The sequence below is a fragment of the Xyrauchen texanus genome, chromosome 29, assembly GCF_025860055.1.
Source record: "Xyrauchen texanus isolate HMW12.3.18 chromosome 29, RBS_HiC_50CHRs, whole genome shotgun sequence".
NCBI lineage: Eukaryota > Metazoa > Chordata > Actinopteri > Cypriniformes > Catostomidae > Xyrauchen > Xyrauchen texanus.
This window is the reverse complement of record NC_068304.1, coordinates 8961343-8981927: the sequence shown is the minus strand read 5'-3', so window position 1 is coordinate 8981927 and position 20585 is coordinate 8961343. Positions and strand designations below refer to the sequence as shown.

Sequence of the window (20585 nt, the reverse complement as noted above, 5' to 3'; positions counted from 1 at the left end):
TGACTGTTTATGTCCCGGGAGCGCAAAATCCAACCAGTACTGCATTGGAAAGTCTCTCTATTTGGTAAGTAATCCAAATTGTACAAAGACTCCTCAGAGACAATAAGAGTTCTCTTATCCAATATCCAAGCGCCAATGGCCCTTTGAATGACTGATCGATCATTAATCCCAATTGTGAATGCCAAAACCACCACCTTCCTCACGCCGCTATACTGGCTTCTTTTATGATCCTGTTTACTTCCGCATTCATGTCTTTGTCCAGCACGTGATTGCACATAACTGAAGTCTTGCAATATGTAAACACAGGAACCAATCACCATAGCATAGAAACAGGGAAAACAGTAACCATTAAAACCCACTAACAGACACATTTATAGCAGTGGTTTACACATGTAAATCCCCTTATGTGGCTTTGAAACAAATGTCAATCTACAAATGGTTTACTTATTAAGCTGTGATTTTAGAAAGTATTTTAACATCGAAAAAATAAATGGGTTCTTTAATGACCCCATGAAATCAATCCCTTGAAACCCCTGAATGAATCATATGAATCAAAGAGTTTTGTGGCTCCATGTACATTTGCTTTAAGGTTATCTATATGCTAGTGTACTTCGAAACTTTTAATTGTTTCGTAGAAATGGGCTACACAGTATGTCAATATTTCTTGTTGCCTTTTTTTCATTCTAATTAGACAGACAAACACTTGGAGGTGGTTTTGTATGAAAGGTTTATCTGCTAGGATGTATTAAGACTCCAGGTAGTGAATAATTTTATTTTAACAATAGGATTTGCATATAATACACACTTCCATATAATGCTTGCAAGTTAGCCCAAGGAAGTGATCATTTTGGCTTTGAATATTGTTTAAATGAATGTTCTTAATTTCTCTATTTTTTTAACTGTTCTGTATAATGTTAATTAGAAGTTGTGAATCGTGTCTTTTAGTGCCAAGCTTTGTGTTTTGCGTGTCTTGTGTCGTCTCTCTTACCAAGTAGAAAGGTGTGAATATGCTTAAGTGTCTACACATCAAAATAACTCAAGTTGAGGTGTTACTGCTTAATTGCTATTACTGGACTTGGTTTCCAATTAGCCATGTGACAATTAGTCGAGAAGAACTGATGCTTGGAAGAACACATTGGCAACACATCAATAAAGCTTCAGATGTTTCCAAGTGACTGCTCAGGTTTCATCATGTAATGTCCCACCAACTCTTATTAGGTAACAGAAGACCGATTAGCCTTTAATGAGTGTAATTGAAGTGTTATCAGAAGATATTGAGGATGTCACTGTGCATCACCATCCTCAACTCACTAGAGAATATCTCATCAATTAGACAAGCACAAATGTTTTCACTCTCCCCTCCACGATCCTCTTCTCTTGTCTTCTCTCATCCCTCCTCTCTTCTCATCTCCTCTCTTCTCGTCTCATCTCTTCTCCTCTCGTCTCATCTCTTCTCCTCTCGTCTTGTCTTTTCTTGTTTCGTCACGTTTTGTCTCATCTCTTCTCTTGACACATCTTTTCATCTCCTCTCTCCTTATCTCTTATCTCGTCTCCTTTTCTCATCTTAACTTATCTTACCATTTTGTCTCTTCTCTTCTTGTCACCTCCAATATTGTCTCTTTTTTTTCTCTTCATTTCCTGTCTCGTTTCTCTTCTCTTCTCCTCTTGTCTTAACTTGTCTCTACGTGGTGGTACTTTGTATATTGAACCAGACCTCAAGTCACAAGTTAAAGTTTGATAAATTTGGCACCCAGCTTAGTAAATTGAAATTCTTTCTTCTTAAAGCTTCAGAGGAAGCAACAATAAACAGATTTTGGATGAGTAAGAGGCAGGGCTGTTTGAGTGGAGGGCCTACAGGGGGTGTTGGTCTGTTTCCCCTCAGAACTCTCTTTATCCAAGGCAGTGATGGCTCGAAATCTGTGGCATCAGTCTGTCTGGCCAGGTGGCTGCAGAAGGCTCTGGGATGCTGTGTGTGTGTGGATGCCCATACACATATGTTTGTCTTCCTGGCTTTTTTGTCACTCTGTGGGGGACCTGAAGTCTATCTGTTATGCAGGACCCCCTCCGAGGCCCAGAGGTCTTTAACCTGGCCGCAGTTCCAACTGACCCTTTGAGCAGAGGTTGTGTGTGACGTCATTTTAGAGGACAACATTAAATTGTGTAAAGTCTGGAAAGAAGCCCTGATGTTTACACTGGTGGTCAGCAGAAGCCTTGCTGATCCACATGCCATATATGTTGGAGCGCTAATATATGTTGTGGGCAATAAGAGTGTGTGATCTCTGGATGTCGTCACAACATCAGAGGTGTTGAACTATCTCTCTTGGGCCCCGATCCGTGGCTGGTCCCCTGAAAGCTCCCCTCTTTTTTGACCCCAGGTGTCCCATGCTGCTGATGTAATGGGGCTCTGGTCAAGCATAGGAGAACGTAAACATATTTGAACCTATGCAAAAATGTCTGATGGGAAATGGCTCTTGTCAGTAACTAAGTCAGTAAATGGGGGCAATATCAGGGTAATGGAACTTTAATTATTTATTTTTGTGGTTGTTGTTGTTGTTTTTTATGTTTGTTTTATTTCTCTTGAAAATTTTCCTCAAATGATAATATTTTATTGAACATTTCACTTTTTTGAATGCTTTTTGGCTGCCATTGTGCATCAAATGAGCATGTTTTCCAATGTAGTTGATGTTCATTGGGTGCCTCCAATTTATTAGCTCTCCAGTGACATTTTTAACTCAACTGGCAAATGGATGAAGCAAATCAATTGGTAAATACTTTTTAAAACGTAATTGAAAGTTCAAAAATTGAAAACGTGTCCACTTATAATTGTCTAGATTACAGGTTGCATACAAGTTTATGTTTGAGAGCTTTTTGGCTTGTACTTGTAGTGGAGTGATTATTTTAAATGGTACAATTTTCTCAGAAGCTTTTCAGTTTAATAATTGTAATCTTATTTCTTTCTGTCTCTCACTTTGTCTTTGTCTCTGTGTGTAAGAAAGACAGAGAATTTGTTGTTTTCATCAGACCTTTGCAAGACACAGCTCACAAGAAAAATGTCATCAGACCCAGAGATGCATTATATTGTCTTCCTCTGTCATCCGCTCATATAATGCAAACAAACCCTATAGGGGAAATGTATTTGTCTGTGTTATTATTTAAATGATATCCCATAGATATACACACAACATATTTTTTTCTGAAAATATATTTTCTTGAGCACATTCAAGAATGTCTCTAAAGTGAAGAAATAATTTTGTGATATTTGTCATGTATTTGGCAGTACTCAGATACCCGGTGTATGGCAAGAAGAACGGTGTCCTCTCTGATTATTTTGTCACTGAAATTGTGCTGTGATGAGGTTGCTGATGCATACTGTTTAGCAGTAGTAGTTATTTGAAATCAGGGGTTAATGCAGAGGCCATGGGAATGAAAACATACACAAGCTCTGGTTTCACCAGTCATTTCCTTTAAGGACTGAGTGACAGTTTGTTACAATCTATGGCTGTGTACTCTATTTCTGCAGTATGAATTGCATGGAAATAAAATGTGAAGGATACAACTCTAACCACTGGCTCACAGAATCACCTCACAAGGTGCATGCTCCCACTGAGAACAGCGCTTGAGATGCTGCAAAGAAATAGAGCATTTTAAAATTTACATGTGACCTTTGAATTTAATCCACAAATGACACTGCAGTGTGAAAGGCTTCAGGCAGGGAACTCAGGTGTGCTGAAAGCAGTCAGGGCCATTTGAGAATGCATTGTTTGCGTGTGTGGATTCTTTTGTCTGGAAAAAACAAACAATCAAACATCTCTTGTGAAGTTGAGTTATGACCGGATATGCAAGGTGCAGAACTAGCTCCTTAAATTTGGGGTGGAGTTTGAGTTAAATAAATATCCAAATGTTAATCCTTTTAATGCTTTGCATTTACATGATTTAATCATGTACTTAGGTTCCACATAAATCAATTAAGCTGCATCAACTTATTTTTTCCTCTTGGTTTAGTTAATTTATTCTTTGTCAGAAAAAGTAATTTCAAAATATTGGAATAAAGTTATTTTTCAATGACCCAATTAAAGGTACACTATGTACGATTATTTTGTTAGAAATGAACACAATGTCATTAATGAGCAAGTACACCAACAATCCGTCTTCCAAACCATGTTTTTTCCTTACCCCGATTCATTATGGTAAATCTATAATAACGATTTACATTTTAGAGCTGTCGGGATGGATTTGGCGGGAATTGCATACTTCCGTCAGTCATCCATGCGTGTATACATCGCGTCCGTAAATAAAGAAAAGAAGTTCCGGAGCTACTACAGCACGTGTATCATTCAAAAAGGCAACCCTCTGGGGAATCACCCGTTTTCAAAATAAAGAAACCTCGAACCGAGAAGAGCCTGCGAGCAAAAAGAGAAAGCGACAGAGCCTGTAATAAAACACGAAAATACATCAGATTGGCTTTTCAGATGTGACGACAACTCGGAGACCTGAAAGCATTTAAAACTGACCCAGAGATGGGCCCGATAGTTAGCCAGTTAGCTCTCTTAGTGTGGTAGTTTGTTAGATTGCATTAGCCACTCTAATGGGGCATTTTATTATGGATTGTGGTACTGCAGTGCTTGATTACATTTTCGAGGAGGGACAGTAGAAAAAAATAAACTATGCTGGTAACAACGGTAATCTCTAAACCAGTTACTACCTTGATCTATTTCTATGCTAGCTAAGTTATAATACTTTCCACCATTTTACTTTGTCTGATATGACAGGCAGTCGTTATTTAATGTCAGCATTGCTTGACTTTTCTAACGTTATTCATTTTGAAACGATCAAAAGTTTTCAATAAGTAAAAAAAACAGCGGAAGATATGCTACTTACCTGCTCATAAGACATATTTTTCATTATTTTCCTTTTGTTATTTATTTATGTATTTTTTGGAGAGGGGAGGGGGCATGTTCTGATGTTATAATGAGATTTGCTCTGATAAGATGACCATGGTTACACCGGTACTCCTCAAACTATATCAGATTCATCCATGCAGAAGAGCAGAGCTGAAGTCCGTCTGACGTAATTACCAAAACAATGTTCCTCCACAAGTAACATGCAGTTTTATGCTTCAACCTCTAGAGGGACAAAAGTTACATAGTGTAGCTTTAAGTAGCCTCAAAGTGGTTTTTTATGCACGCGTGTGCGTGCGTGTGTGTGTGCGTCTGTGTGTGTGTCTCACAAGATTAATTTCTTCAGTCTTACATCATATTTTTGTGTCACTGATTTATGTCATAAGGTCATGCTAATTTTAGCTTGCTATAGCATATGTTAGCTTGCTAAATGCTAGCTAGTAATTGCCCCTTGAGAACAGCAACATACAGTATATTGCCTGTGAACCCGACCTCAACCTAAGCGAAAGCTCCACTATTCATCAGAACAGTAACCCTGCGTAACAGAATCAGTTTTAAATCCCAACCAAACAACATTAAATACTAGTCTAGTGTTATTAAGTATTTAATACTTGTATTAAAAAACATGCTGGGAAAGATTCAATATCGTGAACATTGCAATGATTTTAAATTGCCTTTATTTGGCTATTAAGTTTCATATAGAGCTGCAAAAAATAAGAGAAATTCTGCATTCCAAAAAGTACGTGGAATAAATTTCGCACAAATTTCGCATTTGTTTTGTAGATCACAAGTAATATGATTTAGTAAATCAAACAACTTGCGTTTTCTCATTCTTTCAGTGTTCTAACCCAGTTTTAGAGCTTGGTAGTAGCTAGCCAAATTAGTCAGATGCCAACATGGAAATTTTTCATGATGTGCCTTCATCCTCAAAAACCATGAACACAATTGCACACAGGGTAAAACAAAATATGGCCCAAATGTAACTATGGGTTACAGGCTGGTTATTTTGTCGGGTTGTGCCGCGATCTGATGATCCAGAACTAAAAAATGGGTCCTGAGGAAAACCATTTGAGAACCATTGGCCAATAAAAAGCTGTTGTAGCTGCCATGTTGGGGTGACATGAACAAAATAAGTGTCAACATTGAGACTTAACCAAACCTGGCTTTTTTGTCTTTCACCTGTCAAAGGTTGACCGTCAGACCCTAGACTACATTTCAGAGTTGCATTCAAATAGCAGTTAATGTACTTGTACACATTTTCAATATGACACAAAAGAAAGTGATTTGCTTTGCTTATCTATGTCTGCTGTGAAGAGGGAGAGATTTATCTTGTAAACACTGTGTGAAGAAGAATATGATCATCTGTAAGCTTTGTTTGTGTCATTTCCATAGCATCTCTTTTGGGGTGACAAGTCACTTATTTACATGCAGTATATCAGTTACGAGTTAAACTGTATATACACCAGCACCCGTCTCTCACTGGAATACAAGAACAGTCTCTATGTAAAAATTCTACAGCATTAGAGTGCCACCTAATGGCATGGTAAGCACATCACTTAAGTCCCACTTCAAAATGTGCAAATGTCGCTGCATTAGATTTAAAAAAAATTTATCTTTTTAGGCATTTATTTTAAAGAACGAGAGCACAAGCACACTTTTCAAGCAAAACATTTCACAACCAGAATATTATTAGTTATTTTAAATAGTACTCCAGGTAGGGAATGAGGTTTTGCCCCAAGTGAAGGAGTTCAAGTACCTCAGGGTCTTGTTCACAAGTGAGGGGACAATGGAGCGGGAGGTTGGCCGGAGAATCGGGGCAGCGGGGGCGGTATTGCACTCGCTCTATCGCACCGTTGTCACGAAAAGAGAGCTGAGCCGAAAGGCAAAGCTCTCAATCTACCTGTCAATTTTTGTTCCTACCCTCACCTATGGTCATGAAGGTTGGGTCATGACCGAAAGAACTAGGTCGCGAGTACAAGCGGCCGAAATGGGCTTCCTCAGAAGGGTGGCGGGCTTCTCCCTTAGAGATAGGGTGAGGAGCTCAGTCATCCGTGAGGAGCTCGGAGTAGAGCCGCTGCTCCTTTGCGTTGAAAGGAGTCAGTTGAGGTGGTTTGGGCATCTGGTAAGGATCCCCGCCTCCCTAGGGAGGTGTTTCAGGCACGTCCAGCTGGGAGGAGGCCTTGGGGAAGACCCAGGACTAGGTGGAGAGATTACATCTCCACACTGGCCTGGGAACGCCTCGGCGTCCCCCAGTCAGAGTTGGTTAATGTGGCTCGGGATAGGGAAGTTTGGGGCCCCCTGCTGGAGCAGCTGCCCCCGCGACCCGACTTCGGATAAGCGGTTGAAGATGGATGGATGGATGGATGGATGGATTTTAAATAGTGTGAACTTATGGGGAACTGACTTTATCTGCTAAAAATCACCTTGTTGACCAGTTGGTTGAAACTCTATAATATATTGTGTATATATATATATATATATATATATATATATATATATAGATATATATATATATATATATATATATAGATATATATGTGTGTGTGCGTGTGTGTGTGTGTTGATATACACATCATACTCACTTTTGTGAGATACCAGTGTATGTATATATATATATATATATATATATATACACACACACACACACACACACACACACACACACACACACACAACAGTTAGTTCCGGTACTCGAATCTGATTGGACGAGAGAGACGCTTCATGAGTACTGATGGTCTCACACCATCAGTACTCATGAACCTCATGAAGCACTCGGACTCTTCACTGTGTGTATCACTCCACTTATGTTTGTGCTGTTCTAAACTAGTGTAAGAGCAGTGCAGATGTGTTAAGAGCTATATGTCTTTTTACATATAATTTTGTGGCATTACATATGTTAGCCAGCAGGTGGAGGCTAAATTAATTTTTTGGTGTAATATGAGCCAGTTGGTGACGTGAAGTGAGTCCGCGTCAGTCAGTATTTATATCCGACAGTGCTCCGTGATCGTGCATATTACTACTTCACTACTAAAGCTAGGAAATAACTTTAAACAGCTTTAAATAACAACTTCAGCATTAAGGCTCATCACAGCTGAGAGACACAACTGACTGAATAATTGCACAAACTCAAGGCACTTACCTCTTACCAGACTTTCCACATTTGAGAGGACAAAATGGCAGAGGAGATTGCGGTTTCTATAGTGAAAGACTCATGCGCACCAACAACCGCGAAACAAGGAGGAATACCCCCGCTTGAACGGCTATTTTTCCACTGAGAAAATAGGATGAATTTGACCAAAATTACATTATTTTCAGAAAATGTACTAACACACTACAACATCATCAACAGGTGATCACACACGCTCCATCTCTCTCTCTCTCTCTCTCTGCTCTCTCTCTCTCTCTCTCTCACACACACCCACACACACATCCTTGTTTCTCCAGTAACTTGTTAGAAACAACCCAAGCTGTGATTTTAGTTCTAAAGATACATTTTTAAATTACTAACAGATGCTTGGAATCATCATTTGTTTTGAACAAACAACGTCAGATTCTGATCCGTCGCGTAAGAAAGTAGTTCCATGCACAAATGCGTTTTTATGTTTTTCCTAATTTTTTTTATTTATTTGTTCAATTAACTGTTGTATATAAACAATATCACACTCGCAATTGTGCTATATGGCCCTAAATCATCACTGATGTGATTACCTGCGGCCGAATCACAGCAGTGCTGATATTGGCCATATCGCACACTTGCTCATTTGATATTGCTTATATATATATATATATATATATATATATATATATATATATATATATATATATATATATATAAATACACAGTATCTCACAAAAGTGAGTACACCCATCACATTTTTGTAAATATTTCATTATATCTTTTCATGTGACAACACTGAAGAAATGACAATTTGGACATTTTCACTTAGGAGTGTACTCACTTTTGTTGCCAGCGGTTTAGACATTAATGGCTGTGTTGAGTTATTTTGAGGAGACAGCAAATTTACACTGTTATACAAGCTGTACACTCACTACTTTACATTGTAGCAAAGTGTCATTTCTTCAGTATTGTCACATGAAAAGATATAATCAAATATTTACAAAAATGTGAGGTGTGTACTCACTTTTGTGATACTGTATATACGTGTGTGTATTGCTTATATATATATATTTCTGTATATATATATATATATATATATATATATATATATATATATATATATATATATATATATATATATATATATATACAGAAATATATATAGTATACCACTGTAGTCATTATAAATATACAACATATATTTGTATTATTATTGATTTATTAGTTATCTAATTTACTATTTTTCAAGAGTTTTGAGTAATTGACAATGCTAACAAACTTCTGTGGGTTTTCTATATTTTTGTATTGTTTTTCACAGGAGGGGAAGAAGAAATTTGACAAGGAAACAGAGAAGTACTATTCCACACTGGAAAAACATCTCAACCTGTCGTCCAAAAAGAAGGAATTGGCTCTCTTTGAGGTGAATCATTCAGCAAATAATACCAGATTTGAATTTCCTGAAGGAAATAATCTTAGGCAGCAAAAGAATAGTGTTAAAGTTTTTGATAATTACCATTGCTGTTTATTCTAATGTAAAATCTTTATGATCATAGGATCAACTTCAAACAGTGTATGAAGCAAGAAGGATCAGAATTGGTCTCTAATACCGATTTACTGTAGTAACATTAACCAGAGTAACCAGTAAACTATGGCGACGTTTTCTAGCATGATGAAATCAATTTTGTGTTTTAAAGCATAATGCAATTCATTTAAAAACTGTAGTATTTTAAGGCTTCAGATGCTGTTTTTCTTTCCTTATTCTTTCATGCTAACCAGAGCTGTTCCAGCACATTTTGTTTAAAAATTCTGTTGCACAATTTCTTACAAAGCTGAGCCAGTAATTCTCAGATGTAACCATCAACGCAAGCCCAAACACATTCAAATGAGTGTACGAGCCTGGCAGCTATCAGTTTCTGTCTGTCTCCAGGGTAACGGTGCTCTTTTTTTGTCGGCAGGCTGATGCTCACATTGATAAGGACAGACAACTCTTTTATGACGCCTCACTAGAATATGTCTTCAAAATTCAGGAGGTTCAAGAGAAGAAGAAATTTGAATTTGTGGAGCCGGTAAGATCTTCGTTATAGATACAATCGCCTCATATTTTTAGACATACATTTTTTTCTCAAAATGAAAGCTTCAAAAACTGAGAAACACATGCACACAAACCCAATTTCATGCTCATTAACTCAAATGCACGACCAGTGAAAAGTTTGGAAACACCTTCTCATTCTTTATTATTTTCCACATGTTAGAATAACGGTATGCTCATGAAAGGATAAATAACACAAATGTAGTTAATGTAATAGAATTATCCAAAATTAATGTATATAAAATATATATATATATATTATGTATAATTATATTTTAGTCATGCCTACTCTGAAAGATTTAGCATGTTAATGTGGTTATGACATATTAATTGGATATTGTTCTTGGCGGACGAGATCTGCTACACTGCTGCTGCAGAGCAAGTATGGGGACTCGCTACTGCTGTAAAATGCACAGACATAAGATGTCTAAACACTGCAAAAGTGGCCCAGACACTGCATCTGAAGTGGCATTTAGTCATATTTGCACAGACAGTTTAATGTTGCTCAGGGCAGGCATGAATGCATTTACACAGCAGTTACAAATGCATTAATGATGTTACGAGATGAATAATTACATTTTTAAATTATGAATGTAGAAATATGAAATAAATGATCAAATACATTAGATGCTCTATCATGGCAACAAGAAAGTTTAAGGCTGTTCTGAAGTTGCATTTCATTTACACAAAATCAAAGCAGCATCAGAACTGCCTAATAGGGGCTGAGGTGGGTCAGAGCAGGCTTACCTCGTCTGTGTAAAGACTGCTATTACTGAGTTAAGCACAGGGACATGCTGCTGCTGTACAAACAGACAAAATGCACGCCATGCATGAACATGTCGCTGCACATATAGACATTACAAACAATCCCTAAGTAGCAGATTTAGACCTGTGGAGCTGGGGTGGAGGTGCGTTTCAAAGAAAAAACTTTCACAGCGTGCTGCAGTGTAACCGGCTTATCTGCAAAACTGAGCAATTTAAATGTTACACAAAGAGAGAGATGAAAGTAGATTGGCTACCCAATTACATGTCAAAGGATCAATCAACTTACACCATGTGAGCCGATTGGCTTAACATGTCATATGTGAGTGAACCGATTGGCTAACTTATAACAAGCTCAAAGAACCGATCAGCTTACACCACAGAGTTTCATGGCTGAATGTTGGTAATTTTTTTATTTATAAATTTGAAGGGTACAAATGGGCTAAATGCTCTGCTGGGTAAAAGGCTCCTTAATTTTATTTTCTCCCAAAAAACAAAGAACATCAAAAACTACCACAGGACTTTCCAAAACACCTGTTTGTCACTAAACTGCCAGTGCTCACGACCACAGAGGTCATTCCCCAGTCTCTGCCAGTGCTCACGAACACGGAGGTCGTTCCCCAGTCTCTGCCAGTGCTCACGAACACGGAGGTCGTTCCCCAGTCTCTGCCAGTGCTCACGAACACGGAGGTCGTTCCCCAGTCTCTGCCAGTGCTCACGACCACGGAGGTCGTTCCACAGTCTCTGCCAGTGCTCACGACCACGGAGGTCTTTCCCCAGTCTCTGCCAGTGCTCACGAACACGGAGGTCATTCCCCAGTCTCTGCCAGTGCTCACGAACACGGAGGTCGTTCCCTAGTCTCTGCCAGTGCTCACGAACAAGGAGGTCGTTCCCCAGTCTCTGCCAGTGCTCACGACCACGGAGGTCGTTCCACAGTCTCTGCCAGTGCTCACGACCACGGAGGTCTTTCCCCAGTCTCTGCCAGTGCTCACGAACACGGAGGTCGTTCCCCAGTCTCTGCCAGTGCTCACAACCACGGAGGTTGTTCCCCAGTCTCTGCCAGTGCTCACGACCACGGAGGTCTTTCCCCAGTCTCTGCCAGTGCTCACGACCACGGAGGTCTTTCCCCAGTCTCTGCCAGTGCTCACGAACACGGAGGTCATTCCCCAGTCTCTGCCAGTGCTCACGAACATGGAGGTCGTTCCCCAGTCTCTGCCAGTGCTCACGAACACTGAGGTTGTTCCACAGTCTCTGCCAGTGCTCACGACCACGGAGCTCATTCCCCAGTCTATGTCACAGTTTGCCTCCAATGTGTTCAATGACTCTTATTTTTAAGTTTTCCTCAGCACTACATTTCCCAGAGTCAACTGCCAAGTGTATATATACCCTCTAGTTTTGTTTAGTATTGATCAGTCCTTGAATTGTAATGTTTGAAGCGTAATGTTTGATGTTCCACTTCAGTGTTTGTTCTACTCAAGTTTGTATAATTAAAAGTCTCAACGATTCTACTCCTGCGTCTCCTCTCTTCCATTCCTTGGGCACAAAATGTTACAACATCATGGATGAATGGGTGAAAATTCCACTTTCTAAACTTAACAAACTAGTGCCCAAATATCTTCAGTGCCCAAATGCCCAGTGCCCTAAAAAATCAGATGCCTGCCATGTTGTGTAATGTACTGAAAATGAAGCCATCTGGTCAGTAATGGTTTTGTAGCTTACAGGAAGCAGCCGAACAGCTTATGACCAGTTCACTCATAATCTGTATGCCCAGCCAACTTGTACTGTTCAGCAAAAATACAGATATTAAGCTTTGTGTAAAAACAACAAAAATCACCCACATTATGAGCATCAACTGACTGCCCCCATAAGGAAAATGCCTTCAACATAATAAGCAATATCTTAATGACAAATTAAAAAATGTGGAAAGTTTTGTCTCACACACGTCTCGTCTACAGTTTCGGAAGAGATCTCAACAATATCTTAAACCATGCTTGGATTTGCCAAGATGCCAAATTGTGAAGGCAAAATCAAAAGATTTCAATATGAACATTTGTTACCATACCAAATGATCTGGGCAGTGCTATCATTCATTTTATATCGGATGGAATAAACATCAAAAATTACATTATCTCCTCGTAAGCAAATTTTATTAGATGTGCGCATCAACAATAGGAAGGCTATTATAAGTGTCTGAACATATTTAGTTTGGCCTGGACTACCTGTAACTTCAGGCGATTCCCCCTCCTCTTGCAGCAGCTTGTTCAGATGGATACGGGGGGGCCACGATATCTACCATTCCGGTGACAATGGGGATGCTCTCCAAAGCGCTTGAATCACTTTTCCAACTCTCGCAACACACATTTTCCAATGTCCCAACACACAAAGTTGAGCTGATCATGTTGAAAATCATTAGCCAGCACCAGTGAGTGCCTTATCAAATGATTATGCATAGCACTAGAATTTCTGTTATATTGTTAGGTGACTTTGCATGTATTGAAAGGGATAGTTCACCCAAAAAATTAAAATTCTCTCATACTTTACTCACCATCATGATATCCCAGGTGTGTAGGACTGACTTACTTCAGTAGAACACATTTGAAGAAAGATAGAAAAATATCTCAGCTCAGTAGGTCCTCAAAATGCAAGTGGATGGTGATCCGACATTTGAAGCTCCAAAAAGAACAGACATTCAACATAAACTTTATCCATATGACTCCCGCGTTTAATTTAATGTCTTCTAAAGTGATACGATCACTTTTGTTGTGAAAAAGATCAATATTTAAGTACTTTTATAAACCATCACTCCTGGTCACCAGCCGTATACGCATTCATGAGAGTGCTGAGTTCATGTGGTCCTCGTGACTAATTTGTGTTGGTATGCTATGGACGTAATCTCAGTTTCTTCTCTCAGTTGAGACATCCAGGATAAACACACAAATGCACCATTGTGAGTAAACAAACAGATACAATTAAAGATCTAAACCACGTTGTAAACAGCGCTGTTCATCTGGTTTTGTTGCACCTGCATCAATTCTCGCATCTCACATGCCAACGTGATTACGCCACATGCGCATACCGCGTATAATGTGCAATAATGCCACAGTTTAAATGATAGTAATTTATATCATTTACATGACTCATTACAGCAATATGAGCACGGGAATGTGCTGTATCCAAAGTGTTTATCACCTGGCATGTAGAAAACAACACTTTAAATCTCGCAGAAGCACAGCAGTCTGGTCTAAACTTAAGTGCCTCGCCTCCTGATCATAATCAAACTCCACATTCCTCAACTAACACTAAGCTTTTCCCTGATGAAAGCAACATCTTAAACCAGCCTAGTCTTATGAGCTGGTCTTAGCTGGTTGAAAGCTGAAGTGTGTAACTTTTTCGGTGTTAATATACTTGATCTAATCTCAGCTTAATATGCAGAGACAGTGACAAGGAAGCCATTAGGTTACACCTTACACAAATTGAGAGTTCTGATAAACTTGACAAATTCGCCACTCATTATTTTCACTTATAAATGAGCTTTGCGACAAGCTCTTCCTTGTAACACACATTTTTGTACAGAAGAACCATCATGAAACTCCTTGTTTGCACCAAAATTTGGAAGAACTAAGTCTTTTATTTGTTTGGTGGTATGTTGTGTAACGTATAATATGTAAGCATATTCTACATGTTGTTTGGCTTGCAGCTGTTGGCTTTCCTGCAGGGCTTATTCACCTTCTACCATGAGGGTTACGAGCTGGCCCATGAATTTGAGCCATATAAACAACAGCTACAGTTCAACCTGCAGAATGTAAGTGCACTGTCATCCATTTCCTCTTTCAGATTTTCACTTAGCCTTCTTTTTGACCAAAAAATTTGTGAAAAAGTGCCTATACTTTTACTTTTAGAAGGATTTGTAGAGCCACACGTTGTTCAAAAAAGGTCAGGTCTTGCACACATAACAAAAGGTCAAAAAAGAAAAACTTGGAACTTTTCTTTCTGGTTTGCCCTTGTGCTTTAGACTGTAACCTGCTCTGTGTGCCTTAATCAATACTGGCCTGTTATAAAGCATCTCCTGCTGTTCATCATCATCACTGTGTCAGGGCTCTGTGCTCTTTGACCCTTTCATTTCACCACTGTCAGAGCATAAAATCCCTGTGTGCACTACAAAAAAAATATTATTTTTTTCTTCTTTTTTTCAAATATCCTTATGACATACAGTGTTCAAAGTAATCTGATTACACACTAATTAATTATTGTAATCATATTATTTTGAGTCAATAAGTAGTGTAACACATTACAATTTAAATTATAGTAATCAGATTACTGTTACTTAATTTAAGTGCTTAAATTACTTAATGTACTTAAGTACATTACTTGAGTTACACATATTGGTAACTACATTAGTTAACATTAGTTAACAAAGAACAATACTTTTACAGCATTTATTAATCTTGGTTAATGTTCATTTTTGAAAAGTTTCAAAAAACAAAACAAAAAAAAAAAACGTTTTGATTTCAAAAATCCAGTTTTATTTGCTAGCATTAGTTAATTCACTATGAACTAACATGAACTGCCAATGAACAATTGTATATTTATTAAACGTCTTTAACAAAGATTCATTAATACTGTAAAAAATATATTGTTCATTGTGTGTTCATGATACCTAATGCATTAATTCATGGAACCATATTACTAATCAGTAAACTAATGCAATTATAATTTTAGAGCATTAACTGTTAATATGTATTGGATTGCTATTTTTGAGCAACTTGCCGAACACTGATAACAAGATACATTTACTTGAGAAGCAAAATGAGAAAAGATATTAAGTATATTTTTCCTGTGAAATCTAACTAAATTCATCGAGGTTTATGCTTAAAACAAGGAAAAAGTATGCGACAATGGGTTAAGAGAAATACAATTTATTTCAAAGGAAAGTTTATTTTTCAAACCCCATTCGCTAGTACATTTTATTTTATTAGTCTGAGTGAAAACAAGACTTATCTTAAGTTATATATCTTATATCTAATGTCATTTTTCTTTCAAGTGAATCAAATGCATCTTGTGTCACAGGATCTGAGCTTGAAAAAGCACAAAAGTGGGAAGCACAGTCAAAAGTATGCCATCACTGCGGCATATATATCCTGAATTAATGCTGCTCTGAAACCATGAGACATTGGCCTTAACAGTAATTCACTATAGACACTCCCATCACAGAGATTCATGTCTTTGTAATGGACAAGCACATTTAATAGTGTAGGAGTGTCATTGATCATACAGAAAGAGATATGTGGCTGCATTGTCAGTACTCTAGAGGAAGAGAGCAGAATATATGAACCCATTGATTGCGACAAGCTCGCCCTTACAAAAATAGAGAGTTCTAGCAATCTTACAGCAAATTTGCCACAAATTCGCCATTCATTATTTTCACATGCAAATGAGATTTGTGAAAAACTCTTTATTGCCGCCAAAGGTTTCCTTCAGGTTCACCGCCACCAGTGAAGAGCTGCAAACTTGTGACCAACATTTTCAGTGAATCGCGAGGTCAGTAGCATTTGAAAGCCATGAGTGGGAAATTTGCCCCAAATTTGTCAGGAATCTAGATTTTTTGTAAGGGCATCCAAGATGCAGCGCATCAGATTTAGTCAAAACATTTTTTTTATTATAAATATACTTGTAATTTTATTCATAAGGCTACTGCAAAGTGTCAATAAAAGTTGCTTGATCTAATTACAAATGTACAGTTTCACCAAATATTTTGTGTTTTTGGTGAATTTGTTGTGCCATTAGAGTACTTGTATCATTAGCTTAGCAACATGCGAACACCAAACTCAGTTTGAAACAACTGTAAGCGAGAGGGGTCTTTTTTGTGCTTTGGTTGTGGTTTGCTTATCTCATCTTAGCTAGTTGAAACTTAGCTAGTTCAAATCACCTCAGACTGATTTAAACTGTTTTCCTCAGCACGGTATATAGTCAGTAGACAGCAATGCAGCTCTCTAGATTTTGAAACAAAAGTCTGTCACACATTCCATATACAGAATGATTGTTTTTTGTATCTTTGTGTTTATTTGTGGCATGAAGACAAGGAACAACTTTTTGAGCACCAAACAGGAAGTTGAAAATCTGATGAACAGAGTTCGCTCTGCAGACCAAGACCAAAAGCCTCCGGGCCAGTGGACTATGGAGGGCTACCTTTACGTCCAGGAGAAACGTAAGTGTTTCATTGATGATCTTCAATGACGGACAGCCTGTGGCCTTCAATGCCAGGCGCTTTTTGAAAGTATGATAAAATCAAGGCTTAGGCAATTGGCTTTCATCTTTCCTCAGTGACCACACTCTGATCTTAGTTAGTCTCTCTCTCTCTCTCTCTCTCTCTCTCTCTCTCTCTCTCTCAAATTGTGGAGGAAATGGCAAAATGAAATTGCTCTCCACTTGTAAACAGTTGAGGATAACATGATCTCAGAAGCTACAATGAAGAGTCTGGTCTATATGGAATAACATTGCCCTCTGGTGGACTGATGCACAACACACTGCTATTTCAGTGAATTGTTTAAGTATGTAAACTGGGTCCAAAATTAACATCTTGGCACACATTTCCAATGGTGGGTGAATTGAGAAAACTACAGGCTATAAGTATGTTTTTTACTGGCCATAAGAATGTTTTTGTTTTTTTGCTTTATTCAATTATTATTATTAATAATAATATTGTAGAAAATAGTAGGTAAAGACCATTTTGCTCATTTAGTCGTGAGGGAGTAATCTACTTCATATTTTTCCCATGAAGTCTTTTTTCACATTGTTTCACTTTTTTTTTTTTTTTTTTTTTTATGCATAAACTTTAGGGTTTTCTGTCTGTGATGACCTTGATTCTTAGCAACCTCTACCGCTCAACAGATACAAAGAAGATAAAGGAATATTCCCTTTATAACTCCAACGCTGTTTGAAATGTCCGAACTCTCGTGTGATGATTGTTCTTCTGTTGTAAATAAGCTGAACTCATCGACACGCGTCACGTGACACAAAGGTCATGCGTCAACTGCTGGCAGGAAGTGCTTTTTAAAAGTTAATAATGTTTTAATTATCAATTTATGTTTTACACAAACATATCGATTAGCTTCATAAGATTGATCGACTAGAGTCGCATGGATTACTTTTATGCTGCCTAAATGTGACTTTTGGACAGTCAAAGGGCTGGCATACATGCACTTGCATTATAAGGACCTGACAGAGCTCTATCTTCTAAAAATCATCATTTGTATTCTGCTTAAGTAAGACAGACATACACAGCTGGGCATCAGGGAAAGTGAATAATGAGAGAATTTTCAGTCTTGGGTGAACTATTCCTTTAAGCTCAGTCAACATCATTTATGGCATAATGTTGATTGCCACAAAAAATTATTTTGACTCGTCCTTCATTTTCTTTAAAAGAAAAAACAATCAACGTTACAGAGAGTCACTTACAGTGTAAGTGAATGGGACCAATTTTTGGAGGGTTTAAAGGCAGAAATGTGAAGCTTATAATTTTATTAAAGCACTTACATTAATTATTCTGTTAAATCTATTAACATTTGAGGATTATTTGAGCTGTAAAGTTATTTAAAATACATTTTGTGGGGTTTAAGGGTTTGTTGACATTACATTGTCATGCAACGATGTTGTTAATGTGTTGTAACTTTACACAGAAAAGGTACGTAAGTGATTTTATCACACTAAATTCCTGTTAACATGCATATTATTTATATCTTGTTGTTTATACTTTTGAAAGAGTGAGTATATTAATATAATAACAAAAATTACCACATTCACTTCCATTGCAATTGTCACTGTAACCCAGATTTATGCTTGTTTTTTTTTTTAATAAAAGGAGGGACGAGTCAATTAATTAATGTTATTTAAAAAAAAAGTTTTTGTGGTAATCAATATTATGCCACAAATGCTGTCGATTGAGCTGAACTTGTATTGAACCCAGAATGTTCCTTTAATGAAAGAGCGAATTCTGCATTTGTGCCATTTGAAAAGTGTACATGATAGCCCTCTTACATAATAAAAAATCTTTCATGATTTTCTTTGTTTTCTGGCCATGTAAGAACTTGGGCTTTTAAAGAGAATTCGGAACAAAATCCATTTAAATTGTTCCGGAGTGAAAACATAATTTTGTAAATACATGTAACAGGTTAAAAACCAATTGATTTGGTTCTGATAAATTTTTCATGAAACCAAAGACCAAAGGGTTTATCACAATACATTTTCTGAATTACACCTCTTCCTGTTGCCCGAAATAATTAGGCTTCTTTCTTTTCAGTAGAATATGAGATTCACTCTGCTAGTTCAAAAAACAATATAAAAAAATTATAATAATTCAGCCCGCAAAAGGGGACATGTGTGTGCATGCATGCAGAAGAGAGATATTTTGGCTATTCATTTATTTAGGTGGCCAAATTAATATTTAAAATATTTTTTAGTATATATTTAGTATACATTTCTTGAGAAGATGTTACTTTAAACAGGCTTTATAGAGTGTGAGTGTGATGTTATCCTCTTGGTTACTGTTGTAACATCTGTTCCCTGATAGAGGAACGAGACATTGTGTTGATGTAGTGACACTAGGTGTCCCCTTGGGAGCCCCAATCACCTCTGATATTTGGTGAGTGGAATTTGTATACCACTCTCCCATACATACGGATATAAAAGGAGCCGACTTGCAACTACTCATTCAGGTTTGTGCTGAGGAGCTGAGACAGAGTCCCAGCCATTTCAGCGGTAATTTCAGTGTCGTGGCAAGAGGGACACAACGTCTCGTTCCATCCATCGGAACGGAGGTTACAACAGTAACCAAGACGTTCCCTATCTGTCACTCACACGTTGTGTAGATGTAGTGACACTAGGGGTCCACATCATGGACCCGTGGCTGTGCTGAAAAAAACACTAAAGCACTTACCTCCCTCCACATACCCACCATAGGAACAGTCAGCGAAAGGGGTGGAGGCTGCGCATCCTCGTGGCTCCGCACTGCAACCGCCTTATCTGTTTACACCCTGGCCACCCCTCCATCAAGGGTAGTGAGAGAGGAGGAACACAGAGGCCGGATCCGGGCCACGAGGGCTCAGGGCAGGGTGGAGGGTTCCACTCGAGCTTGACACTCGTGGCAGCCTGGGCAAGCATGGCCACCAGCTCCGCATCGGCCTCAGACTGGGCGACCACATCCAAAGGTGGGAACCCAGCTGAGTCCTCCGTGTCCGACCATACCATACCGCTCTCTGATGCTGCAATCGAGAGCTCATCCTGCTCTCGAGCCTCGAAAGAGACATTAAACTCACCCTGGGGCGAGCTGCCTGTCTCATCCCAGAACTTGACCAGGGAAAACGAGTGTACTGGGGAAAGGGAGATCCGTGGGGGTTCACTCGGCAGATCCGCTCCCATTGTGGTCCCCAAATCGCCCCCCAGCGCTAACCGTCACGGCCTGTTGCCTGTAGGCAGAAGGACCGGCTGGGAAGGGGCTGGGATGGCTTTTCCTCTGAAGAAGGGAAGCCGCGACCACAACGTTGCCAAGGTCATGCTCTCGCAGTAAGAGCATGAACCATCCTCGAACGCTGTCTCAACATGGCTATGGCCCATACATATGAGGCAGCGATCATGGCCATCAGAGGCGGAGAGATAGCAAATGCATCCAAGAACGTCTTTTTAAAGGCATCTTTAAAAAGACGCTTTCAATCAGTGCTCACTC

The 20585-nt window shown here is 38.6% G+C and overlaps 1 protein-coding gene across 2 annotated transcripts in view; it reads left to right on the top strand.

Moving 5' to 3' along the window:
• The window catches only part of LOC127623125 (rho GTPase-activating protein 42-like), a 155467-nt gene that overhangs the window by 89284 nt on the left and 45598 nt on the right, over positions 1–20585 (top strand). For both annotated transcript variants that reach the window (XM_052097388.1, XM_052097387.1), the window contains exons 5-8: positions 9335–9436; positions 9972–10082; positions 14565–14669; positions 16943–17072. In XM_052097388.1, coding sequence (XP_051953348.1) covers positions 9335–9436; positions 9972–10082; positions 14565–14669; positions 16943–17072 — 448 coding nt within the window. The remainder of the gene's footprint in view (positions 1–9334; positions 9437–9971; positions 10083–14564; positions 14670–16942; positions 17073–20585) is intronic.